Below are 27465 nucleotides of genomic sequence, written 5' to 3'. Positions count from 1 at the left end.
GCTCCGGTGTCATCCCTGGATCAGTAATGCTGACACCACACAGTACTCGGAGGATTTATAACAGAGTAGCAATCACACATTTATTACATCGAGTGTCTCCATAGAGAATTTGTTACAATAAATATGGCTTAAGGCCATCTAATAATGATAACAGCGGAAGACTTGGAAGATAAGTGAGTCCATCAACTCCAACGGCATCACTGAGCATAGAACCACGACCTAAAAACTCCTTAATCATCGTCTGAAAAGTCTACAACATTAACGTTGCAGCCCGAAACGGGTCAGCACATGGAATATGCTGGCAAGGTAACACATAAAGAGTAATGGAATGAAACAGCTATACTATGTGCATATTTGGCTGGTGGAAAGCTCTATGGTTACAGTTTTGCGTAAAGCCAATTTTTCCCTACTGCAAAGGAATAAATTTATTTATCTATCATGGTAGTTGTTAAACATTGAGAATGGTTGACAGCATCCTCAATCCCAATTAAAAATATCATTAACAAAACCCAACAAACTTAATTTAGAGTAACATGTTGAGATTCACATGATAATACAAGTACTAGATACTCAAGATGTCCATAACCGGAGACACGGCTAACCATGATTAGTTTATTACACTCTGCAGAGGTTTGCGCATTTTTCCCCACAAGACTCGATCGCCTCCGTTTGGTTTCTCGCACTACATGGTGTTTGAGAATACGGATGACCGAGACATAGTCTTTCAGAAGTGCTAGCACCTTACGATGGATAGACCGTTACACCTACTTTCCCCTACATCTGCTAGTCTACCCTGTAAGAGTTCGCACGACTTATTCAACTATGGCAGAGCCCATAATGGCTTGTGGCTGCACACGGAAGTTTCTAGTATGAATAATCTCATGATCCCTTTGACCCTGGGTGGCGGTCCAAAAGAAAACAGGCAAGTCCTGGACTACCCAGGTGCCTCAATCCACCCAGATGTGTGTTTAAGTTGCCACCTTAGATAAACCATTAATTAACAATACTCACATCTGTCATGGATATCACTCACCCAATCCACGTCTACTAGCATAGCATGGCACAATAAGCAAACGTAGAAGTAACTCCCAAAGGTTGATATATAACAGGTGATAGGTACTACCTCAACTACTTCCCATCCCACAATTTAATTAGATCCTAATCATGCAATGTTTGACGATTGATCTAATGCAATAAAACTGGGTAGTAGAAAAGGTATGATCAAAGTGTTACTTGCCTTGCTGATGATCCGGGAAACCTAGCGATTCGAAGTAACAAGCGGCGCACTCCGGGTATTCTATCGCAGACAAACAAACAAGCATACAATAAGTATTCATCTAATGCACGGGTAAAACTCAAATAAGAGATCTAACCAGAAGGTTCAACTTAAGAACTCCGGTTGGCAAAAAGAATCAAATCGAACAAAGCAACGAAAATCAAACGGCGAAAGAAAACAACTTCGTTCTACTAATCTGGATCCAAGTCAAATTTTATAGTAGCAAAAACTTGTTTAAGTTGGTTAAACGGATAGAGGGTTTCGATACGAAACTCCAGGCGCTTGAATCGCCTGATTCTAATAAACGAGCGAAAAGTTATACTAAAACGAAAATCGGATCAGGAATCGCGATCAGAAAAATCGCAGATTTAATCCGAGAAAAAGAAAAACGACGAACGTTCGTTAGAACGAACGAACGGACGAACGCTCGCTAATTAAACAAATCAGAAAAACCGATCTATTTAAAAAAACCGAACCTAAAAAAACCGATGAAAAACCGACGGTTTTTCAAAAAAAAAACGGCGCAGAAATCGAGGCAACCTCGGGCGGCGTGCGGCGGCGAGGCGGCGGCGACGCTGGGGCTGGGGCGGCTCGGGCTAGGGTTTGGCTCAGCTGGGCCTCCCCCCCCCCCCCCCGGGCTTATAAAGCCTAGCGGGCCGGGAGTCCAGGTCGGACACGGCCCCTAGGTCGGTTCGTTTTTTTTAAATAATTACGCGCAGAAGAAAAATAAAAAGAAATACTAAACAGACTCCAAAAATCCCGAAATAAATTTTCCCGGGCTTCTAAAATCAAGCCGCACATGGTGAACATTTATTTGGGGCCTAAATGCAATTTTAAAAAACGCACATTTTTCCTAAATTCAAATAAAATAACGAAAAACTCCGAAATAAAATCTTATTTGATTTTATTATTAAATCCTCAATATTTATTTATTTTGGTAAAGTCATTTTATTCCCTCTCTCATATTTTTGTAATAGAAATAATTGACGATAAAATAACAAAAATCAAATGATCCTATTCTCAAAATTTGAGAAAACTCAAATATGAAAATAACGAAATCCCCAACTCTGTCCGTGGGTCCTTGAGTTGCGTGGAAATTTCTAGGATCAACCAAAATGCAAAATAAAATATGATATGCATAGATGATCTAATGTATAACATTCCAAATTGAAAATTTGGGATGTTACAAACCTACCCCCCTTAAGATGAATCTCGCCCTCGAGATTCGAGTTGGCTAGAAAATAGGTGAGGGTGGTCCTTGAGTAAATCTTCCTCTCGTTCCCAGGTGGCTTCATCCTCCGTGTGGTGGCTCCATTGAACTTTGCAAAACTTGATAACCTTGCTGCGAGTGACTCGACTAGCAAACTCGAGAATCTTAACTGGTTTCTCCTCATAGGTCAAATCGTTATCCAATTGAATTGTTTCCAATGGCACTGTGTCTCTCAAAGGTATGTCAGCCATCTCCGCGTGGCACTTCTTCAACTGAGAAACGTGGAACACATCATGAACTCCTGACAATCCTTCGGGCAATTTCAACTTGTAGGCCACTTCTCCCATATGCTCCAAAACTCGATATGGTCCTACAAATCATGGCGCTAATTTTCCTTTAACTCCAAAATGATTTGTTCCCCGAAGTGGAGACACTCGAAGATAAGCTCTATCTCCAACTGCGTAAACAGTCTCCTTGCATTTAGAATCTGCATAACTCTTCTGTCTGGACTGGGCTACCTTGAGCCTATCGCGAATCAATTTCACCTTCTGTTCAGACTCTTTAATCAAGTCAGGTCCAAACAACTGGCGGTCTCCAACTTCATCCCACGTAAACGGTGTCCTGCACCTCCTTCCGTACAAGGCTTCGAAAGGGGCCATCTTTAAACTGGTTTGGTAACTGTTGTTGTAAGAGAACTCTGCATATGGAAAATTATCGTCCCAACTAGATCCGTAATCTAGCGCACAAGCTCTCAGCATATCCTCCAAAATCTGATTGACTCTCTCGGTCTATCCATCTGTCTCTGGATGAAAAGCTGTACTGAATTCTAGCCTGGTTCCCAAAGTTTCATGCAACTGCTTCCAGAACTTTGAGGTAAACTGGGTTCCTCTATCTGATACGATACTCCTCGGAACTCCATGCAGACATACGATCCTGGTCATGTATATCTTTGCCAACTTAGCACTGGTGTAAGTGGTCTTTACCGAGATGAAATGAGCTACCTTCGTCAATCGATCAACTACAACCCAAATCGAGTCATAGCCTGAACTAGTCCTGGGTAATCCCGTGATAAAATCCATGTCTAACTTATCCCACTTCCATTCGGGTATCGGCAATGGTTGTAACAATCCTGCTGGCTTCTGATGCTCTGATTTACTCTTTGACATACATCACAAACTGCTACATACTCTGCAATATCCTTCTTCATTCCGGTCCACCAGAAAATATCTTTCAAATCCAAATACATCTTGGTATTTCCTGGATGAATCGAATATGGTGAATCGTGTGCCTCTTGCAGTATCAACTTCCTGATCTCTGGGTCATTGGGCACGTAAACACGGTCTTCAAACCATAGGGTGTCGTGCTCATCCTCACGAAATCCTTTAGCCTTTCCTTTGCTCAGTTTCTCCTTAATAGAGGCAATCTCCTTGTCAGTCTTCTGAGCTTCTCTGATTCTATCCATCAAAGTTGACTGAATCTCCAATGCTGCTACATAGCCTCTCGGAACTATTTCCAGACATAGTTCACGAAGACTTTCTGCTAACTCCCTTGGTATTTCTCCCGTCATTAATGTATTGACGTGGCTCTTACGGCTCAATGCGTCAGCTACTACATTAGCCTTTCCGGGATGGTAATGCAATCTCATATCATAATCCTTGATGAGCTCCAACCATCTCCTTTGTCTGAGGTTTAACTCCTTCTGCGTGATAATGTACTTCAAACTCTTATGATCCGTATACACCTCGCAATGGTTTCCAATGAGGAAATGTCTCCATGTTTTCAATGCATGCACTACGGCTGCTAACTCCAAATCATGTGTAGCATAATTCAACTCATGAGGCTTTAGTTGTCTTGAGGCATATGAAACAACTCTCCCTTCCTGCATAAGCACTGCTCCAAGTCCTCGACATGAAGCATCGCAATACACCTCATAGTCCTTGGTCTGATCTGGCAAAATCAACACTGGTGAAGTAACCAAACGTTTCTTCAACTCCTGGAAACTAGCCTCACATTCATCAGTCCATTTGAACTTGGTATCCTTCTTTAATAACTCCGTCATAGGCTTCGCAATCTTTGAGAAATTCTCAATGAATCTCCGGTAGTATCCTGCGAGTCCAAGAAAACTCCGGATCTCTCCAACCGTGGTTGGTGCTTCCCACTTGGTCACGGTATCAACTTTTGTGGGATCAACTAATATTCCTTCTCTGGATATAACGTGTCCGAGAAATCCTACTTCCTTCAGCCAAAACTCACATTTGCTGAACTTGGCATACAACTGATGTTCTCTGAGCCTTTCAAGTACCAATCGCAAATGTTCCTTATGCTCTTCTTCATTCTTCAAGTAAACGAGGATATCATCAATGAACACCACGACGAACTTATCCAAGAACTCCATAAACACTTTGTTCATCATGTTCATAAAATAGGCAGGTGCGTTAGTCAGACCAAATGACATAACGGTATACTCGTACAGCCCATACCTGGTGGTAAAAGCTGTCTTAGGAATATCCTGTTCTCGAATCTTCAACTGGTGGTATCCTGATCGCAGATCGATCTTGGAAAATACCTTAGCTCCTTGCAATCGATCAAACAGATCATTAATCATTGGTAGTGGGTACTTGTTCTTGATCGTTACTTCATTCAATCCTCGATAATCAACAACCATCCTTAACGATCCATCCTTCTTCTCTACTAGAAGTACTGGCGATCCCCAAGGCGAAGAACTTGGGCGAATATGTCCTTTATCCAATAACTCCTTAATCTTCTTCTTAATTTCCACCAAATCCTTTGCTGGCATCCTATATGGTCTCTTCGAAATTGGCCCGGTGCCTGGCAATAGTTCAATCAAAAACTCAATATCTCTATCCGGTGGCATGCCTGGCAACTCTTCTGGAAATACTTCAGGGAAATCCCTTACCACTGGTACTTCCTCCTGCACTACTCCTGTTAAACAATTTACTTGAGTCCTCTTGGGCACATGCCGGGATACATATTTGATCCTTCTCCCTTCTGGGTGGTAAGCAAAATTGTCTTACTGGCGCAATCGATGTTTCCTCCATACATCGACAGCCAATCCATACCCAGAATTACATCCAATCCTTGTGATTCCAAAATGATTAAATCCAAGGGAAACACATGTCTACCTATACTCAATGGCACTTGAAAACATCCTTGACTGGCCATATACTCCGCTCCTGGTGAGCTTACTAGCATAGGTGTTCTAAGAACCTTAGTGGGCAGGTTATACTTATCCACAAATCCCCTTGATATGTATGAATGCGATGCACCAATATCAAAAAGAACGAGTGTAGTAAATGACTTAACCAAAAACTTACCGATGACGGCATCTGGCTGCTCTTCAACCTCCTCCACGTTTACGTGGTTCACCTGTCCCTGTTGAAAGGGTTCGGCTTCTTCCCAGAGCTTCCATTGCTATTTCCGTTTTGTAATTCAGGACATTCATTTGCATAATGTCCTGTCTTCGAACACTTAAAGGAAGTGACTTGGCTCAGGTCCTTCTTGGCTGGGGTTGATGGGTTGGTGCGATTCTGGCCATTGCTTCATCCATTCCCATTACCATTCCTTGTGCCATTGTGATTGTGCGAGCTACCTCCTCCATGGGTATGCTGAAAATGTCCTCCCGGTCTAGGGGTAAAACGTGGCTTCTACTGAGCTCCTGAATTGTACTTCCCTTGTCCATACTTCCTCTTGCGATTCTCAATTTGCTGCTGCTTGCCTTCAATCATAAGAGCACGGTCTACCAACTCCTGGTAGTTGTTGAAGGTGGCTACCATCAACTGCATGCTCAACTCATCATTCAGTCCTTCCAGAAACTTCTCCTGCTTAGCCGCATCCGTAGCAACATCATCTGGGGCATAACGTGCTAACTTACTAAAGTCCTCCACATACTGTCCTACTGTCCGTCCTCCTTGGCGCAAGTTGCGAAACTCACGCTTCTTCATGGCCATAGCTCCTGCTGAAACATGGGCAGTACGAAAGGCCTGCTGAAACTGGTCCCATGTGACAGTGTCGACAGGGAAAGTGGCTGTGAAATTCTCCCACCATGATGCTGCGGGTCCTTCAAGATGATGTGCGGCAAACTTCACATTCTCCGCATCTGTGCATCCTGCTGTGGTCAACTCTCTAGCTGTCTTGCGGAGCCAATCATCTGCTACTATCGGCTCGGTGCTACTGGAAAACACCGGCGGATTCAGCCTAAGAAATCGGGCTAAGTGATCAACAGGTGGTGGTGGTGGTGGGTTGTTGTTGTTGTTCCCCTGGTTCTGATTCTGGACTAGCAACTGCATCAATGTGTTCTGCTGCTGGATCAACTGGGTGAGCTCCGGTGGGAAGGTAAATCCGGGGTCATGTCTCGGAGGGATCTGAGGGTTTAGAAAAGATGAGATGTAAGAATATAGGGGGTCTAAAGAGAAAACACCCATATGCACATGAGGCAAAAGCAAACAATTCACTTCATTCAATCAAACAAGGGCATACAATCGATCTAACTATCGCAAAAGTGCTCGGACTACTATATTTACATGGTGGACTACTACTACTGATGAGGTGGTCTACTAGAAATATTCTTCGGTTGCAGACTCCATGATATCTGCTCCAGCTTCATCAACATAGTCATCATCGCTTTCGTCTGGGTCCGAGTCTGTGTCGTCGATGATGATGTAGTCTTCCGGGCTAATCTCCTTGGGTTCTTCGTCTTCATCTACTGGTGTAGGGTCTCCCATAAATATCGCTAGCTTCATAGTTAGGTCGGCATTCTTATCCACCAATACTTCAATTTCCTCTTCATAATCTTCACGTGTAGCCTTGAGTTCTTCCTCCAGTTCCTTGATTCTTGCCCTTGCCTTCTTCAGATCTATCATGTCGGCGCACATCTGGTTCTCCTGTCGTCGAATGTGCTGGTTTAACTCCTGGATAAAAGCTGCAATTGATCTATCCTTCCTGGTGCTGATCATCTCCCAGTGCTCATCTCGGCGCCCACAAATCTGGTAGATTGTATCCTTGAGATCATTGCGGTAGACTTCTCCAATGCGTCCCATGGCGATGTGAGCTGCCATGCTCTTTCCTAGACTCCAAGTTGGTGCATCAAAAGAAAACTCTATGGGCTCAGTGACTGGCATGAACGTCCTTCCTGGAACTTGAACTTGAATCATCCAGCGCTCTTCTTCAGGTAAAGTGGTGTTGTAGGTTCCGGTGAAGCTTGGTACTCCTATGTTCAGGTATCTAGTGACTTCCTTCAAGGTACGTCCAAAGGGTGTATCTTCATCCGGTTGCGTGAACTTGTTCCTTCCATCCGCCATCCTAAAAGAGTAGAAAAGATGAGAGGTCAGATGAGAAGAGAGTGGATAGTGATCTAGGTGTTTTAGTTTAGTGATCGTGTCCTACAGTCAACGTGTGCTCTGATACCATCTCTATAGCAACCAGACCTCAAACAGTCTGATCTCTGTGCTCCGGTGTCATCCCTGGATCAGTAATGCTGACACCACATAGTACTCGGAGGATTTATAACAGAGTAGCAATCACACACTTATTACATCGAGTGTCTCCATAGAGAATTTATTACAATAAATATGGCTTAAGGCCATCTAATAACGATAACAGCGGAAGGCTTGGAAGATAAGTGAGTCCATCAACTCCAACGGCATCACTGAGTATAGAACCACGACCTAAAAACTCCTTAATTGTCGTCTGAAAAGTATACAACATTAACGTTGCAGCCCGAAACAGGTCAGCACATGGAATATGCTGGCAAGGTAACACATAAAGAGTAATGGAATGAAACAGCTATACTATATGCATATTTGGCTGGTGGAAAGCTCTATGGTTACAGTTTTGCGTAAAGCCAATTTTTCCCTACTGCAAAGGAATAAATTTATTTATCTATCATGGTAGTTGTTAAACATTGAGAATGGTTGACAGCATCCTCAATCCCAATTAAAAATATCATTAACAAAACCCAACAAACTTAATTTAGAGTAACATGTTGAGATTCACATGATAATACAAGTACTAGATACTCAAGATGTCCATAACCGGGGACACGGCTAACCATGATTAGTTTATTACACTCTGCAGAGGTTTGCGCATTTTTCCCCACAAGACTCGATCGCCTCCGTTTGGTTTCTCGCACTACATGGTGTTTGAGAAGACGGATGACCGAGACATAGTCTTTCAGAAGCGCTAGCACCTTACGATGGATAGACCGTTACACCTACTTTCCCCTACATCTGCTAGTCTACCCTGTAAGAGTTCGCACGACTTATTCAACTATGGCAGAGCCCATAATGGCTTGTGGCTGCACACGGAAGTTTCTAGTATGAATAATCTCATGATCCCTTTGACCCTGGGTGGCGGTCCAAAAGAAAACAGGCAAGTCCTGGACTACCCAGGTGCCTCAATCCACCCAGATGTGTGTTTAAGTTGCCACCTTAGATAAACCATTAATTAACAATACTCACATCTGTCATGGATATCACTCACCCAATCCACGTCTACTAGCATAGCATGGCACAATAAGCAAATGTAGAAGTAACTCCCAATGGTTGATATATAACAGGTGATAGGTACTACCTCAACTACTTCCCATCCCACAATTTAATTAGATCCTAATCATGCAATGTTTGAGGATTGATCTAATGCAATAAAACTGGGTAGTAGAAAAGGTATGATCAAAGTGTTACTTGCCTTGCTGATGATCCGGGAAACCTAGCGATTCGAAGTAACAAGCGGCGCACTCCGGGTATTCTATCGCAGACAAACAAAAAAGCATACAATAAGTATTCATCTAATGCACGGGTAAAACTCAGATAAGAGATCTAACCAGAAGGTTCAACTTAAGAACTCCGGTTGGCAAAAAGAATCAAATCGAACAAAGCAACGAAAATCAAACGGCGAAAGAAAACAACTTCGTTCTACTAATCTGGATCTAAGTCAAATTTTACAGTAGCAAAAACTTGTTTAAGTTGGTTAAACAGATAGAGGGTTTCGAGACGAAACTCTAGGCGCTTGAATCGCCTGATTCTGATAAACGAGCGAAAAGTTATACTAAAACGAAAATCGGATCAGGAATCGCGATCAAAAAAATCGCAGATTTAATCCGAGAAAAAGAAAAACGACGAACGTTCGTTAGAACGAACGAACGAACGGACGAACACTCGCTAATTAAATAAATCGGAAAAAACGATCTATTTAAAAAAACCGAACCTAAAAAACCGATGAAAAACCAACGGTTTTCGAAAAAAAACGGCGCGAAAATCGAGGCAACCTCGGGCGGCGTGCGGCGGCGAGGCGGCGGCGCTGGGGCTGGGGCGGCTCGGGCTAGGGTTTGGCTCAGCTGGGCCTCCCCCCCCCCCCCCCCCGGCTTATAAAGCCTAGCGGGCCGGGAGTCCGGGTCGGACACGGCCCCTAGGTCGGTTCGTTTTTTTTAAATAATTACGCGCAGAAGAAAAATAAAAATAAATACTAAACGGACTCCAAAAATTCCGAAATAAATTTTCCCGGACTTCTAAAATCAAGCCTCACAAGGTGAACATTTATTTGGGGCCTAAATGCAATTTTGAAAAATGCACATTTTTCCTAAATTCAAATAAAATAACGAAAACTCCAAAATAAAATCTTATTTGATTTTATTATTAAATCCTCAATATTTCTTTATTTTGGGAAAGTCATTTTATTCCCTCTCTCATATTTTTGTAATAGAAATAATTGATGATAAAATAACAAAAATCAAATGATCCTATTCTCAAAATTTGAGAAAACTCAAATATGAAAATAACGAAATCCCCAACTCTCTTCGTGGGTCCTTGAGTTGCGTGGAAATTTCTAGGATCAACCAAAATGCAAAATAAAATATGATATGCATAGATGATCTAATGTATAACATTCCAAATTGAAAATTTGGGATGTTACAATCCGCCCTGCGGGTTGATACAGAGGAACTCCTTGTCTTCTCCCTTGTACAAAGTAGACAAGATCTTTATTAGATCAGCAGTCGATCCCGGCCCTTTGCGACCGTGGCGGGTGGCGTCATCCTCCCCGTTGAAGTCCCACATGGGATGGCCTCTGTACTGGAGCGGCTGCACCCCCCGCATAATGCATATATCCATGACCTCGATCATGGTCAATCCGGATCGAGCTAAAGAGCTTATCCGGCTCATCAGATAAAGAATGTCCCGGTCGTCTTCCTCCAGGGGGCTCCGTGGACGCCAGCTCTGGCGCTTCTTCAAAGGGGCGTTGTCAAACTCCGGAAGGCCGATCCGAATAGGGTCCGGAAGGGGGACATCTTCTATATAAAACCATTCTAAAGGTCAGTCTTCAGACGTCTTCTTCGGGGTCCCGGATAGATATCCGGTTCCAGCGATACGCCACACTTCGGCCCCGCCCACTTGATATATAGATCCCTTCTTAGAACGGGGCACACGGCAGAACAGCTTCTTCCACAGAGCGAAATGAGCCTCACAGCCCAAAAATAACTCGCAAAGGGCTACGAATCCCGCGATGTGCAGCAGGGAGGCAGGCGTAAGGTTGTGTAGCTGGAGGCCATAGAACTCCAGAAGCCCTCGGAGAAATGGATGGATTGGGAATCCGAGCCCTCTTACCAAATAAGGGACAAGGCATACCCGCTCTCCCTTGGAGGGATTGGGACAGCTCTCCACTTGCTCTCCGCCATTATAAGTGGCAAGCCCGGCTCGAACCGGGACCAGGTACGCTGGGGGAAGAAATCCCTTGGACTGAAGCATCACCAATTTGCTGTGCGGGATGGAACATCTCTCCCAATCTCCAGGCTTGGAACTAGGCGTGCGAGAGGAGGAGCTGCGTCGACCGGCCATGGTGGAATGGATCTCTGTCGGGTACGCTCTGATGAAGACTCGGCAAGGGAGGATGATGTGATTTGGATCTGAATCCTTGTCTTTTTAAATAGACGGCTCATTTACATAGCTAGGGGGTAAATGTGAAAACACCCTGGCTCTTCACATTCGCTCGACACCTGGAAAGTAGCCATTATTGGGCGTAGAAGCCAAGAAGTACAAACCATCACAAGGAACCGAACATTATTTCGACAGGTACACAGAATTTGAAGAGGAACCCGCCTTGCAATGCCGAGGATAATACTGCGCGCCGGACTCGTCGTCATTGAAGCCTGGTTCGGGGGCTACTGAGGGAGTCCTGGATTAGGGGGTCTCCGGACAGCCGGACTATCTCCATTGGCCGGACTGTTAGACTATGAAGATGCAAGATTGAAGACTTCGTCTCGTGTCCGGATGGAACTCTACTTGGCGTGGAAGGCAAGCTAGGAAATACGTATATGGATATCTCCTCCTTTGTAACCGACCTTGTGTAACCCTAACCCTCTTCGGTGTCTATATAAACCGGAGGGTTTTAGTCCGTAGGACGACAATCACAATATACAATCATACCGTAGGCTAGCTTCTAGGGTTTAGCCTCTCTGATCTCGTGGTAGATCTACTCTTGTAACATCCATATCTTCAATATTAATCAAGCAGGACGTAGGGTTTTACCTCCATCAAGAGGTCCCGAACCTGGGTAAAACATCGTGTTCCTTGCCTCCTGTTACCATCCATCCTAGATGCACAGTTCGGGACCCCCTACCCGAGATCCACCGGTTTTGACACCGACAAGGAGCAACACCAGATGTTATGAACATCTGGCAAAGCAAAGCTGATGACTACTCGAGTGTGCCATGCTTTATGGCTTAGAACCGGGACTTCAACGACGTTTTGAATGTCATGAAGCATATGAGATGTTCTAGGATTTGAAGTTAATATTTCAAGCAAATGCTCGGATTGAGAGATATGAAGTCTCCAATAAGTTCTATAGCTGCAAGATGGAGAAGAATAGTTCTGTCAGTGAACGTATACTCAAAATGTCTGGGTATCATAATCACTTGACTCAACTGGGAGTTAATCTTCCTGATGATAGTGTCATTGACAGAGTTCTTCAATCACTGACACCAAGCTACAAGAGCTTCGTGATAAACTATAATATGCCAAGGATGAATAAGACAATTCCCGAGCTCTTCGCAATGCTAAAGGCTGCAGAGGTAGAAATTAAGAAGGAGCATCAAGTGTTGATGGTCAACAAGACCACCAGTTTCAAGAAAAAGGGTAAAGGAAAGAAAGGAAACTTCCAAAAGAACAGCAAGCAAGTTGCTGCTCAAGTGAAGAAGCCCGAGTCTAGACCTAAGCCTGAGACTGAGTGCTTCTACTGCAAAGGGACTGGTCACTGGAAGCGGAACTGCCCCAAGTATTTGGCGGAGAAGAAGGATGGCAGAGTGAAAGGTATATTTGATATACATGTTATTGATGTGTACCTTATTAATGCTCGCAGTAGCGCCTGGGTATTTGATACTGGTTCTGTTGCTAATATTTGCAACTCGAAACAGGGGCTATGGATTAAGCGAAGATTGCCTAAGGAAGAGGTGACGATGCGCGTGGGAAATGGTTCCAAAGTCGATGTGATCGCCATCGGCACGCTAACTCTACATCTACCTTCGGGATTAGTTCTAAACCTAAATAACTGTTATTTGGTGCCAGCATTGAGCATGAACATTATATCTGAATCTTGTTTGATGTGAGACGGCTATTCATTTAAATCAGAGAATAATGGTTGTTCTATTTATATGAGTAATATCTTTTATGGTCATGCACCCTTAATGAGTGGTCTATTTTCACTAAATCTTGATAGTAGTGATGCACATGTTCATAGTATTGAAGCCAAAAGATATAAGTTTAATAATTATAGTGCAACTTATTTGTGGCACTGCCGTTTAGGTCATATTGGTGTAAAGCACATGAAGAAATTCCATGTTGATGGACTTTTGAAATCACTTGATGTTTGTGAACCATGCCTCATGGGCAAGATGACTAAGACTCTATTCTCCGGAACAATGGAGCGAGCAACAGACTTGTTGGAAATAATACATACTAATGTATGCGGTCCGATGAGTGTTGATGCTCGCGGCGGGTATCGTTATTTTCTTACCTTCACAGATGATTTGAGCAGATATGGGTATATCTACTTGATGAAACATAAGTCTGAAACATTTGAAAAGTTCAAAGAATTTTAGAGTGAAGTGGAAAATCATCGTAACAAGAAAATTAAGTTTCTACGATCTGATCGTGGAGGAGAATATTTGAGTTACGTTTTTGGTCTTCATTTGAAACAATGCGGAATAGTTTCGCAACTCACGCCACCTCGAACACCACATCGTAATGGTGTGTCCGAACGTCGTAACCACACTTTATTAGATATGGTGCAATCTGTGATGTCTCTCATTTATGAACTGTGATTTGGCAAGAAACCCAAGTTGTCGTTTCTTAATGTTTGGGGCTACGATGCCTATGTGAAGAAGCTTCAACCTAATAAGCTCGAACCCAAATCAGAGAAATGTATCTTCATAGGATACCCAAAGGAGACTGTTGGGTACACCTTCTATCACAGATCCGAAGGCAAGATATTCGTTGCTAAGAATGGATCCTTTCTAGAGAAGGAGTTTCTCTCGAAAGAAGTGAGTGGGAGGAAAGTAGAACTTGACCAGGTAATTGTACCTGCTCCCTTATTGGAAAGTAGTTCATCACAGAAATCAGTTCCAGTGATTCCTACACCAGTAAGTGAGGAAGCTAATGATGATGATCATGAAACTTCTAATCAAGTTACTATCGAACCCTGTAGGTCAACCAGAGTAAGATCCGCACCAGAGTGGTACGGTAATCCTATTCTGGAGGTTATGTTACTTGACCATGACGAACCTACAAACTATGAGGAAGCGATGATGAGCCCAGATTCCGCAAAATGGCTTGAGGCCATGAAATCTGAGATGGGATCCATCTATGAGAACAAGTGTGGACTTTGGTTGATTTGCCTGATGATCGGCAAGCCATAGAGAATAAATGGATCTTCAAGAAGAAGATTGACGCTGACGGAAATATTACTGTCTACAAAGCTCGACTTGTCGCGAAAGGTTTTCGACAAGTTCAAGGAGTTGACTACGATGAGACCTTCTCACCCGTAGCGATGCTTAAGTCCATCCGAATCATGTTAGCAATTGCCGCATTTTATGATTATGAAATTTGGTAAATGGATGTCAAAACTGCATTCCTTAATGGATATCTTAAAGAAGAGTTGTATATGATGCAACGAGAAGGTTTTGTCGGTCCAAAAGGTGCTGACAAAGTGTGCAAGCTCCAGCGATCCATTTATGGACTGGTGCAAGCCTCTCGGAGTTGGAATATACGCTTTGATAGTGTGATCAAAGCATATTGTTTTATACAGACTTTTGGAGAAGTCTGTATTTACAAGAAAGTGAGTGGGAGCTCTGTAGCATTTCTGATATTATATGTGGATGACATATTGCTGATCGGAAATGATACTGAATTTCTAAATAGCATAAAAGGATACTTGAATAAGAATTTTTCAATGAAAGACCTCGGTGAGGCTGCTTATATATTGGGCATAAAGATCTATAGAGATAGATCAAGACGCTTAATTGGACTTTCACAAAGCACATACCTCGATAAAGTTTTGAAGAAGTTCAAAATGGATCAAGCAAAGAAAGGGTTCTTGCATGTGTTACAAGGTGTGAAGTTGAGTCAGACTCAATGCCCGACCACTGCAGAAGATAGAGAGAAAATGAAAATCATTCCCTATGCTTCAGCCATAGGTTCTATCATGTATGCAATGCTGTGTACCAGACCTGATGTGTGTCTTACTATTAGTTTAGCAGGGAGGTACCAAAGTAATCCAGGAGTGGATCACTGGACAGCGATCAAGAACATCCTAAAATACCTGAAAAGGACTAAGGTTACGTCGATGCAAACTTTGACACTGATCCGGATGACTCTAAGTCACAAACCGGATACGTATTTTTATTAAATGGTGGAGCTGTCAGTTGGTGCAGTTCCAAGCAGAGCGTTGTGGCGGGATCTACATGTGAAGCGGAGTACATAGCTGCTTCGGAAGCAGCAAATGAAGGAGTCTGGATGAATGAGTTCATATCCGATCTAGGTGTCATACCTAGTGCGTCGGGTACAATGAAAATCTTTTGTGACAATACTGGTGCAATTGCCTTGTCAAAGGAATCCAGATTTCACAAGAGAACCAAGCACATCAAAAGACGCTTCAATTCCATCCGCGATCAAGTCAAGGAGGGAGATATGGAGATTTGCATGATACATACGGATATGAATGTTGCAGACCCGTTGACTAAGCCTCTCTCATGAGCAAAACATGATCAACACCAAGACTCCATGGGTGTTAGAATCATTACAATGTAATATAGATTATTGACTCTAGTGCAAGTGGGAGACTAAAGGAAATATGCCCTAGAGGCAATAATAAAGTTGTTATTTATATTTCCTTATATCATGACAAATTTTTATTATTCATGCTAGAATTGTATTAACCGGAAACTTAGTACATGTGTGAATACATAGACAAACCGAGTGTCACTAGTATGCCTCTACTTGACTAGCTCATTGATCAAAGATGGTTAAGTTTCCTAGCCATGGACAAAGAGTTGCTATTTGATAAATGGGATCACATCATTAGAGAATGATGTGATTGACTTGACCCATCCGTTAGCTTAGCTCTTTGATCGTTTAGTTTACTGCTATTGCTTTCTCCATAACTTATACATGTTCCTATGACTATGAGATTATGCAACTCCCGAATACCGGAGGAACACTTAGTGTGCTCTCAAATGTCACAACGTAACTGGGTGACTATAAAGATGCTCTACAGGTGTCTCTGATGATGTTTGTTGAGTTGGCATAGATCGAGATTAGGATTTGTCACTCCGTGTATCGGAGAGGTATCTCTCGGCCCTCTCGGTAATGCACATCACTATAAGCCTTGCAAGCAATGTAACTAATGAGTTAGTTACGGGATGTAGCATTACAGAACGAGTAAAGAGACTTGCCGGTAACGAGATTGAACTAGGTATTGAGACACCGACGATCGGATCTCGGGCCAGTAACATACCGATGACAAAGGGAACAACGTATGTTCTTATGCGGTTTGACCGATAAAGATCTTCGTAGAATATGTAGGAACCAATATGAGCATCCAAGTTCCGCTATTGGTTATTGACCGGAGACGAGTTTTGGTCATGTCTACATAGTTCTCGAACCTGTAGGGTCCGCACGCTTAACGTTCGGTGGCGATCGGTATTATGAGTTTATGTGTTTTGATGTACCAAAGGTAGTTCGGAGTTCCGGATGTGATCACGGACATAACGAGGAGTCTTGAAATGGTCAAGATTGATATATTGGACGGCTATATTCGGACACCGGAAGTGTTCCGAGTGGTTTCGGATAAAACTGGAGTGCCGGAGGGTTACCGGACCCCCCCCCCCCCCCGAGGAACTAATGGGCCTAGATGGGCCTTAGTAGAGAGAGAGGGGGCGGCCAGGGCAGGCCGTGCGCCCCCTCCCCTTGAGTCCGAATTGGACTAGGAGGGGGACGGCGCCCCCCTTTTCCTTCCCCTCTCCCACTCCTTCCTTCCCCCTCCTAGTAGGACTAGGAAAGGACGAATCCTACTCCTACTAGGAGGAGGATTCCTCCCCTCCTTGGGCGCCCCAAGGGCCGTCCGGCCTCCCCCTTGCTCCTTTATATCCGGGGGTAGGGGGCATCCTAGAACACACAAGTTGACATTGTTTAGCCGTGTGTGGTGCCCCCCTTCACCATAATCCACGTCGGTCATATCCGTTGAAGTGCTTAGGCGAAGCCCTGCGCCGGTAGCTTCATCATCACCGTCATCACGCCGTCGTGCTGACGAAACTCTCCCTCGACACTCAGCTGGATCTAGAGTTCGCGGGACATCACCGAGCTGAACGTGTGCAGATCGCGGAGGTGCCGTATCTTCGGTGCTAGGATCGGTCGGATCGTGAAGACGTCCGACTACATAAACCGCATTGTCATAACGCTTCCGCTTACGGTCTACAAGGGTACGTGGACAACACTCTTCCATCTCGTTGCTATGCATCACCTAGATAGATCGTGCGTGTGTGTAGGAATTTTTTTTGAAATTACTGCGTTCCCCAACAGCTACACCCCGCTTCTCCCCCGTCGATATTCAACCCATGTCCTCCGACCGCCTCTCCAGGTACCGTCCTCTACTGCTATACTCACCATGGGCGACAACTGTTTGATGAATTGCCGGAGCTAAAAAAGAGTTCCCTTCTTTTTTCTAGCAATGGATTTCGATTTGGAGTACATATACGAGCAGTATTTTGAGTCGTCTGACGGCTCGTCGAACAAAGAGGAGTACTCCGATGAGACGGTGATGATGCAGGCGGTCCTTGAAGACGCGGAGGACGCGGCCGACGACTTCCCAATGGAGGATGTTGCGGACGACGAACCGACGCCATCCTCCTCCTTCGCGCTACCCTCCTCCTCCTCCGCGCGATCCTCGCTGGTGCATTGCACCATGACCATCGGCGAGGCCCATGCCCATTACATGTACATGGTGCGGGAGGAGCAGTTGCAGGAGGCGCAGGCCGCCGCTGCCTAGAACAACCACCTCCTTTGCGCAGTCGCTGCAAGGATGGTGCCAGACACAGGTGACGGGCGTTGGTGTCAAACTCAAAGGTTTTTTCGGTCTTATTTGTAATTTTACTTATTGGCTGATGTTCTTTTTGCAAAGGCTAGCATTTCGCTGTCTTTTAAGTTTTAACAGAGCGGTATGTATGTGGCTTATACTATGATCTTTATAGTATAATGAGACACGTATTATCATGAAAAAATGTTTAATTAGACTGCTTGGTAGCGTATCCTCGTATTAGGGATGAGAAGGCCCACGAGTTGGATGATTTAAGAATTACTGTCAATTAGACTCGGTCGCAAAATCCCTCCCCACCCTAGCGTGTAGTTTCCTGCAATTGTCATTTTTCAAACTGTCGCGGTCAGTCTTCAGTATGTCTAAAAAGCGAACTAAGCGTAATTCAAATGGTTAGGTTCCTTGTGGTGGAACCAAATTCATCAGAGTTCAAGTCTTAGATTTGGTATTGATGGTTGTACTTTTCTTGATTTAAGGCATGTACAATGGTGGCATATAGAGACATATACCCCATGACAAAAAGTAATTTGAGGCACTTATATTAAATTTTTTCTCCCCAATGCAAGCTATCACTAGTGGGCATCATTAAAAAAATAGAAAATAAAGATTCTAGTACACATGCATCTCTACTTTTCACTCCAACCTTTTCAGCTTTTGTCACCGGACCACACTTTTTCTCTTCAAGCACCCACCTCCTAGAGAGGATCCCGCTTCCCTATCCGAACCTACTTTACGTTATATCCGATCCTACATGGCATGCGAGGCATCACCTTAAGGCTATGCATTGTACATGCCCTTAGCGTAACTCGGATGGTTAGGTTCCTTATGATGAAACCAATCCACCAGGGTTCAAGTCCTAGATTTGGCATTAGTAGTCGTACTTTTCTCAATTTATTTCGAGGGTTATGTACGTTCAGTGGGAGCAGAGGTTGAGTATGTATCTGTACTGTGTTAAAAAACATTATGTTTTATGAAAAAAAATACATACTCACCTTCTGGAAGAGCTTCCTGATTTGTAATTTACTTGTATATATGGGAGTGTGTGTTCACAATAGGAAAAAATCTGTACTTCGTTTCATTTTCCCTAACTGATTTGGGTCTCCTTTTGGAAAAACTACTAAATACTGCAGTTGAGAAAAATAAGATAGTGATTTGAATTTGGGGCTTTCAGATTGTTCTAGTTCATCTGCTAACTACTTACTAAACCGTGCAATTAGTAGGATTTTATTATATACTACCCCGTCCCAAGACAAGAATTTTGGGACGAAGGGAATATATGATAAGTCGATGATATCCTACTCATTTGCTTCTTGTCCTCCTGCAAACCTGGAAACTCAACAGGGTGAGGCAAGAACAACCAACTCCCCGTGTTGCAAGTAAAAGGTGTTGCAATTAAAACCACGCGAATGACTTATTCACCGAGACGAAGGTAGTATTATAGTTGCAAGTACAAGTCGCTGAACCATTTTATTTATTAACCAAATCCCCAAGTAAAAGTGGAAGAAGGAAAAAAAACAAAACTTATGCACCTTACAACATCTTTGAATCAGGTGCATATTATCCAAAACACTAGACGAAACTAGGCCAAGCTTTTGAGACTCCAAATTGTGAAGTAGCCTAGCACAGCCCGTTCCAAGTGACTCACTGAAGAAAATGGTGAAGTCTAGATTTGGTCCTTTAACTCCGAAACCGGACAACTTGCACCCCCAACTAACGAAACTGGACAAGGTTCGTCCCTGGTCTTGATTTTGACCGGTTTTGGTGCTGACTGACCCTGGTTTTGACCGGTGTTGACTCAAATTTTCGCGTAATTTTTTCATATCCGTGAGTTTTTTTAAATTCACATACTCTTTTCAAATCCACATAGTTTTTTCAAGGTCGCACATTTTTTTCAAAAATAAACATACCTTTTTCAAATCCTTGAACTATTTTGAAATTTGTGTATTTTTTCAAATCCATGATTTTTTTAATTTGCGTACTTTTTTCAAATCAATGTATTCTTTCAAGTTCGTGTAATTTTATCAAATTCAAGTGTTTTTTTCAAATCCATGAAGTGTTTTTTAAATTCACGAACTTGTTTCAAATCCGCATACTTTTTAAAGTTCGTGTATTTTTTTCAAATCCATGTTCCTTTTCCAATCCATGAACTTTGTTTGAAATTCAGATACTTGTTTCTAGTTGACATAGTTATTCAAATCCACACTTTTTTCTAATTTGCATAAAAGAAATTCAAATCCACGTACGTTTTCAAGTTTGCATAAAACTTTCAAATCCAAAAAAATGTATGCGAATATGAATAAGTACGTCAATTTTAAAAAAAATACATGAATTTGAAAAAACCACATGAACTTTAAAAACGCACGTGGATTTAAAAAAGTACGTGAACTTGGAAAAAGTGCGCGGATTTGGAAAAAGTACCCGAATTTGAAAACATTAAGCGGAATTGGAAAAGGTACACGAATTTGAGTCGGCACGGTCAAAAGCGGGGTGTGACAGCACCAAAACCGGTCAAAACCATGACCAGGGATGAATTTTGTCCGGTTTCAGTAGTTAAGGATGCAAGTTGTCCGGTTTTGGAGTTGAGGGACCAAATCTAAACTTCGCGAAGAATTGAGGGATGAAAAGTATAATTTTCTCAAAAAAAAAACTGCTAGTCTAAGTCCTAATTATCCTATCTTTCACATGAGCATTTGCACAGTCGCACCTCATCCTAATTATTCCACAAGGTTTCTTGTAAAACCACCCCAGCAAAGACACCAGTGTTTCAGGTCTCCTTTTGTACCTGCACCAACAAAATAGCACATGTTTCAGTCCTATAATTGCCCTTGTAACTCTACCAACCGGTTCAGAGAAAGTGTTTAGAAGTTACAGATGACATGGTTTCTTTGTCCATATGTATACTACTCCGTATATGTTTATCGGATTTATTCTGTACTAATGTCTCTCCAAAGCAGCTGCTCCGTTTGTCTAGAAGACCTCGGAGTGATGACTAACCTAACACTGTCATGCTCTACATCAAGTTTCAGATAATCTGTCTTTGCCTTTCAACTTGAACAAAATTTCATTTGTTTAAAATAGCGGATCAGATAAGGCCCTATCAAACTATATGATCATTTAAATCAACCAGAATTGCAGACATGGTAGGAAGAATTTACTTAATATATCCATGGGTAAAAGTTGGTGAATTTTTTTTTTGATTGGGAGCGAAGAAGTGGAAGATCATACGGTGGGACGGTAGTCGGAGGTGTTGGTGGGGCTGACAGAACATGAGGATCGGAAGGCGTCAATGTGAGCCTGGCACTTGGCGCGATCACCCTTGTTCTCTTCCAGGCACTTGCGCAATGCCTCCACGTCGCACCCTGGAGCCGCCTTCTTCTCATCTCCCCGTCTACCACCACCACCATTTGCTACCACAGCCGCCGCTGCCCAACCTTGAGTTATCATCACGGATCAGAAGGACCAGTCTGTACCCACCCTGTGATACTCAAAAGGTAAACACAATTATTTAAATGTTGAATGTACTTTTGGCATATTTAAGATTCAGAAGTTGCTCCTCTGGGTCTCTCAGTAACCAACATGCATCTGCCTTAATCTATGGTTATCCCTGATGGAGCAAACGATCTGGAATGCATATGCACTAAAATCTGACCCCTGATCAAGAATTTGACTAATAAAGACACAAAATAGAAGGTCGCTACTCCCTCGTCCTAATTATAAGATGTTCAAAAACAATTCTGATTCGGATGTATATAGATGCATTTTAGTGTGTTTGTTCACTCATTTCAGTCCGTATGTAGTCCATATTGAAATATCCAAAACATCTTATAATTTACTCCCTCCGTCCCCAAATATAAGTCTTTCTAGAGATTCCACCAAGTGACTACATACGGAGCAAAATGAGTGAATCTACACTCTAAAATATGTCTACATACATCCGTATGTTGTATTCCATTTGAAATGTCTAAAAAGACTTACATTTAGGAATGGAGGAAGTAGAACGGAGGGAGTACATCATGCCATTTTATCTGCTTATCCACTAGTTTGTACTCTTTATGTTGAAAATCTCATCTAATCCAACTTCTAAAACTCCATTGTGTCTTAATGGCAGAAAAGACTGAAGACCATTAAAAGTTTAAAAATCTTGATGTTAAGTTTTTATCTCATTCAGGAAGATGTTAAAGGTTAGACGAGTCTGACAGCAGATTTTAACATTTACACAGTTACACAGGAAGTAAGCACAAACTGAGTTATGGTGGGCTTTCTAGACATCACGAGTAGCTTAATCTGCATTGGTATGATGTACACTAACATTAACAAATATTCGTAATTGTGCATATGTATCCAGTTGAGATCATTGTCTGGAAGAAACTCGCTGCTGCTGTGCTTGTAAACCCATCTTCAGTAAAGATTACCATCAATCATAAATCCCTGATAATTTTATTTACCAACTTACGGGCTACAAATTTGAAGAAGATACTCTCACATTTAGTTTCACCAACTGACGCGAGCCACTGAGATGTGTTAAATTTGTCGTTTTATTAGTACCGTCCCACTACAGCTAACTCACGGTTATGTATCTTTATCATGGCGAGTTACATAAGTGACCTTCACTGGATAAAAGAAATGTCAGCTGAGTAAGTACTCCCTCCGTTCTAAAATAGATGACTTAATTTTAATACAAAGTTAGTACAAAGTTGGGTCATCTATTTTGGAACAGAGGAGTACTATTTTAATTTTCAATCTCTTATTTTTAATGCCCCGGCTTCTCCGGCGAGGCCAAGCCTCTCCCCGCTCTACCTCCCTGTCCCCCGGGGGAAAGCTCCCCCCTATACCTGCGCCCCTCTAACCCTAGATGAATCTGCCGAGGCCAACGTATATAAACTGGTGGGATTCCTAGTCGCTGGGTGATGCAGGACTAAAAGATGTCGCCATGTTACCTGAGTGAACGCCCAGCTCCGCCGCGCACTGGTCTCCCTTCCTCCCCCTCCTCCTCCTGATCTCCGGCGGCAGCAGAGGACGAGGGGCCGATGCGTTTCGGGGATGCGGCTTTAAAAAAAAATTAAAAAAATTGAGGATCATGCGGCTTTAGTTTTGAGCGCCTGCGCTCGCTTGGGCTGGGCTCAGGCGTCCGTGTCCTCTCCTCTCACTGTATGGGCCTCCAACGGGCGAACGGGCCATGCCCGACGGACGGACCGCACCTCGGGCGGTGCCGACACGCTACGCTACGCGCCCCCAGGGAAGCACACAGAGCGTGGAACCTGCGAAGGAAACGTGGAGCTACGCGTGCCCCAGCAAAGGCACACGAGGAGGCGGCTAAAGCTGAGCCGTCCATGTCCTTCGCTCCTCTTTTTCGTCCCCCTCCTCCACCCGACTCGGCGACATTTCCCCCTCCGCCCGTTCCTCTCCGGGGTCCGGAGGTCCCCTGGAGCCGGGAGACCCCGAGGAGCCACGCCCCCCTCCCGGCCTCCTCCCCGCTCCGGTGCGTGATACCGCGCTTCCTGCCGAATCTCGGGCTCGGTTTCTTGTATTTCTGGCCGGCGTGCTAGCTCTGCTTCGGTTAGGAAAATAGGAACCTAGGAAAGATGCTCTCGACATTTTTTTTGCTGATCCGTGTGTGGGTGAATCTTGGCACGGTTGCCGCTTCGGTTGTAGAGTATCAGTTTCTGTGCAAGATAAGCTGTTGGTGTTCTTGTTGGTTGGTCGGTCGGTCGTTTGCTTTCATCCACCAAATTAATGCTCTCCAGTTCATCATGGGGACGGCTGATTCTTGATCGGCCTTCTTTTGCCGTATGACCGACTGACTGACCAAGATGATCTTCTTGGCTAGCCCATGTAGTCTTCTCCTGTTGGTGAGTGTATATAACCTAGTAGCACTCAGACAATTCTGAACCCTTTCGAGATTGATTGATGGTGCAAAAGATTATTTATTCTTTGGTGTGTCTGCTTTGTTCGTTAGTACTGGTAGTGCTTGTGCACTACTTTGTCTCTCATATACAGATGACAATTTTAGCGAAGGGGTTTCACAACTAATTGCATATTCCTCTGTCTGCCGTTGATCTGAAACATTTCTGTTTTCGTGTCAAATAGAATACACAGCTACTAACTTTGTTGCGCTCTGTATCTGTGGAGAATATTGTGTTTCTCAGATTCCATAGTCTTTAACAATTTATATATTTATGGTACATTGGAAATTTTTTTTTTCGGGTGATGGTACATTGGAATTTAGCAGTGAGTTATTGTATTACTGCTCATGAGAAGCACAATTTTGTTGCTGGTGTTTGTTTATGCACGTTTTGGGGCACTTTATCACAATTCTCTCTGTTCTGGTCTTTAAAATCATTCTCTTGTTCCAAAACTATGTGGTTATTACTCCCATTGAAATAAAACCACAACAATTATTATGGATCGGAGGGATTAGTATTTCTTGTTGCTGGACTGACAATGGAAACAGAAACACTTAGTCTTTTGGTTTTCTGTTTGATAGCCTTATGACGGACAGAGGTGATGGACCAATTGGTAGTCTCCCTGAACATCTCCTTGTAGAAATATTGACTCGGTTACCAACCCACGAGTGGGTCCAAATATCATGTGTCAGCAAGCACTGGGCAAGCATGTTCCGAGGAGAATACTTGTGGCAAACCGCTATTGCAAGGAAATGGCCATCCGCTGGTTTCCGGAAACGCTGGCCTGGGCCAATTCCCAGAGGCTCTGCTAGGAGGTGAGCTTCCAAAGTCTGATATTGTCCTGTCTTCTCCATCATATGATGTTTTTGAAGAATAAAAAAGATTGTCACTTCCTACTATACCTGCAGTATGATTGATTGCTTGTATCTTGTATCAGTTTGGAAAATGTAAAAATAAAATAGAAGTCTCACTTACTACAGTGCATCCAGTATCAATTTAGTCTTATATTACTGCATCTTGTAAACAACATTGTTGTTGGATATACTCTAAACATTTCACTTTGAACTGAACTATGTCTGAAGAAGGGCAAATAATTTGTTTCTCGTATACATACTCACTAGGTCATTATATCAAAGCCATGGAAGTGTAGCTCTCTTTTGTGCCATCCAGCATTTCAAAATCCAATTAAAAATATGAAATGAATCATTTACAGAAGATTCCAAGCACTTTATGTCAGCGAGAACCTTGTACCATCTGGTGGGGAGATTGACGAGCTTGTTGGTCACACATATCTCTATTTAAAAGAACAGCTTGAGCGTGTTGCCATTCCTCCATCCAGCATACTTCATGGCACCATCATTGGTGAGTTGTGTGTTTAAAATGTCAGTCCAAGCATAAAGTTTTTTTACTAGCTTCAGTGCCAACATATTTTAGTTCTGGAGGTCATTAACATTTTCCGAAGATACTAGAACTAAATGTCGGGCAACTAAATCATGTCATATATGGGAGAATTGGGATGCTAATACCTGTATGGCTTTATGAAGAACAAATATTGGATACTATACTGTTGAAAGGAAACTTTACTTGGAATTCTCGGCTGCATCAAGTTGAAAGCTTGGAAAACTATGTAGCGCTCCTCTGTACGAGTAAAAGAATCATGTTTTCATATACTATAAGATTCATGTATTGCTTCACACTGAGGATTGCTGATACCTCCCATATACTAAAAGGTTGCTCCTTCTCATCTTCTGTACAGATCAGTTCATTGCTTGTGGTAGGACAGGAGAAAAGGCCCATGAACTTGCTTCAAATATATGGATTGCAGTCATTGACAATTTGGAAGAAAACCAGCAGACATTCATGCTCTTAAAACACCTAGCGCAAGAAGGAGATGTAAGAACTCTTCTGAATATGTTTGTTAATTCTCAGAGCAGCAAATAGAAAGTATATTTCCTCGAAAAAAAGTATACTTACTTTCATGTGCCAGTAGAACATCCATTTCTTTGAATGCAAGTAAATACCCCAAATTCCGGGAAAAAGAACTCATGAAATTATCTGGCTGCATTTTCATCAATGCCTGGGTAAATATACATAACTTCCGATTGAATCTTGGGTATGCAGAGTACAGTACTTGCTGATATGAGTGTTTCATGTTCCATTTGCAGTTTTTCCTTCCATTTCCATATTCGAGGTCGTATAAAGTACTGTGGAGGGTGTTTGACAAGCTGTTCACCGACTTCCGTGACTGTTTCAGCGGGGGAGATTACCATGACGCGCTAGCGGGTGCCAAGTCTAGGTTTCAGCCAGTACCTTCTTCATGGCTTGGACATTAGCACACAGCTGTTGTTCTTATTGTGAGTTGTACAATATCTTAGATGTAGCTGCTATACTTCCCCGAGTGAAAAAGTGGATGCCAAAGAATGGCAATTCCACTGGGATGACATTTATATGTTTGGTGACTTGACCGACAATTTCAAGAACGCCAAAATATATGCGATTGTTTGATTGCAAAAAGTGTATCTGCGTTCTTGAAAGTTCTTTGAGAAACATCGGTTGGATTCAGCATAATATACCCAGTAGGAGCTAGTTTGGTGATTGGTTCAGGGTATTAAGAGCATCTATGGCAGGGCGCCTCAAACCCCCCTCAAACGATCGGGCGGACGTCCTGGTCACAGACCGGTAAAAAAAAGCGGCCCAGACGGGCGCCTCAAACACCCGGCTTGACCGGTACCCTCTCGTATCCAGCTTAAATTTGGGGTGGATATGGGGAGGTTTGGTTCGGGCGCGGGCGCCACGTCGGATTGATGTGCGGCTCTCCTGGGAAAACACTCTGAAACTCGGCGGTACAAAACTTATCTCCTTCGATGGACCGATGACGTCGCATGTCGGGGCGCCGCGCAAGGCCCCTAGCTCGGCTACTTTAGGCGGACGCTGGCACCAAAACCCTATACATCCACATTTCCTCCTCTCCCCTCCATCGCCACCACTTTTAAATCGCCGTCCAACTCAACATTTCACTTGCCGGTTGCTAGCGGTCTGCCACCACAATCAAGTAGCCATGCCACCATGCCGACGGGTCAAGAGCTACCCTTATGTAACATCGGAGTGCCCGCTGCAGCTCCTTGAGCAGACCCGGGAAAGCTACAAAGCCCACGTCACCGCGGTGCTACCTCCGGACATGGTGGATCCGGAGGAGGACGAGGAGGACATGGAGCAGGAGGAGGACGAGGTGGACGCGAGGGCCGCGGATCTGTAGGCGAAGCAGCAGTCAACCCTTGATTCCCTCCAATCTAAGGCGGAGGCGAAGGCCAACCGTCGTATCTGTTGGAAATATGCCCTATAGGCAATAATAAAGTGGTTATTATTATATTTCCTTAATCATGATAAAGGTTTATTATTCATGCTATAATTGTATTGATCGGAAACTTAAATACATGTGCGAATACTTAAGAAAATACCAAGTCCCTAGTAAGCCTCTACTAGAC

At 43.3% G+C, this 27465-nt stretch overlaps 1 protein-coding gene and 1 long non-coding RNA gene across 4 annotated transcripts; one reads left to right on the top strand and one right to left on the bottom strand.

Moving 5' to 3' along the window:
* Positions 1-20567: 20567 nt before the first annotated feature.
* On the bottom strand, positions 20568-21555 carry LOC125529929 (uncharacterized). The gene is made up of 2 exons (XR_015602392.1): positions 21303-21555; positions 20568-20859 (listed from the first exon to the last, which is right to left on the bottom strand). It is a non-coding gene; the product is annotated as an uncharacterized LOC125529929 (long non-coding RNA).
* A 1837-nt stretch (positions 21556-23392) lies between these two features.
* On the top strand, positions 23393-26499 carry LOC125529928 (uncharacterized). Of its 3 annotated transcripts, none has more exons than XM_087521247.1 (5): positions 23393-23556; positions 24562-24795; positions 25197-25342; positions 25737-25873; positions 26146-26499. In XM_087521247.1, exons 1-5 carry the CDS (start codon positions 23408-23410, stop codon positions 26311-26313), a joined length of 834 nt encoding a protein of 277 aa, XP_087377373.1. In that variant the 5' UTR covers positions 23393-23407; the 3' UTR covers positions 26314-26499. The 3 variants fall into 3 exon arrangements, with proteins under 3 accessions (XP_087377373.1, XP_087377374.1, XP_048550315.2); XM_087521248.1 differs by having other exon boundaries at positions 25194-25342; positions 26235-26499; XM_048694358.2 differs by having other exon boundaries at positions 25194-25342.
* Positions 26500-27465: the final 966 nt, after the last annotated feature.

Source organism: Triticum urartu, chromosome 5A, assembly GCF_056163025.1.
Source record: "Triticum urartu cultivar PI428250 chromosome 5A, HENAU_Tu73, whole genome shotgun sequence".
Classification (NCBI taxonomy): Eukaryota; Viridiplantae; Streptophyta; class Magnoliopsida; order Poales; family Poaceae; genus Triticum; species Triticum urartu.
This window is presented reverse-complemented; position numbering and strand designations above follow the sequence as displayed.

What these genes read in the sequence shown, in the direction of transcription:
- LOC125529928 (XM_048694358.2), top strand. Translation starts at nt 23,408, where the DNA reads ATGTCCTTCGCTCCTCTTTTTCGTCCCCCTCCTCCACCCGACTCGGCG. An exon ending in ACTTCATGGCACCATCATTG is followed by an intron (nt 25,343 to 25,736) that starts GTGAGTTGTGTG and finishes TCTTCTGTACAG; the next exon opens with ATCAGTTCATTGCTTGTGGT. An exon ending in ACCTAGCGCAAGAAGGAGAT is followed by an intron (nt 25,874 to 26,145) that starts GTAAGAACTCTT and finishes TTCCATTTGCAG; the next exon opens with TTTTTCCTTCCATTTCCATA.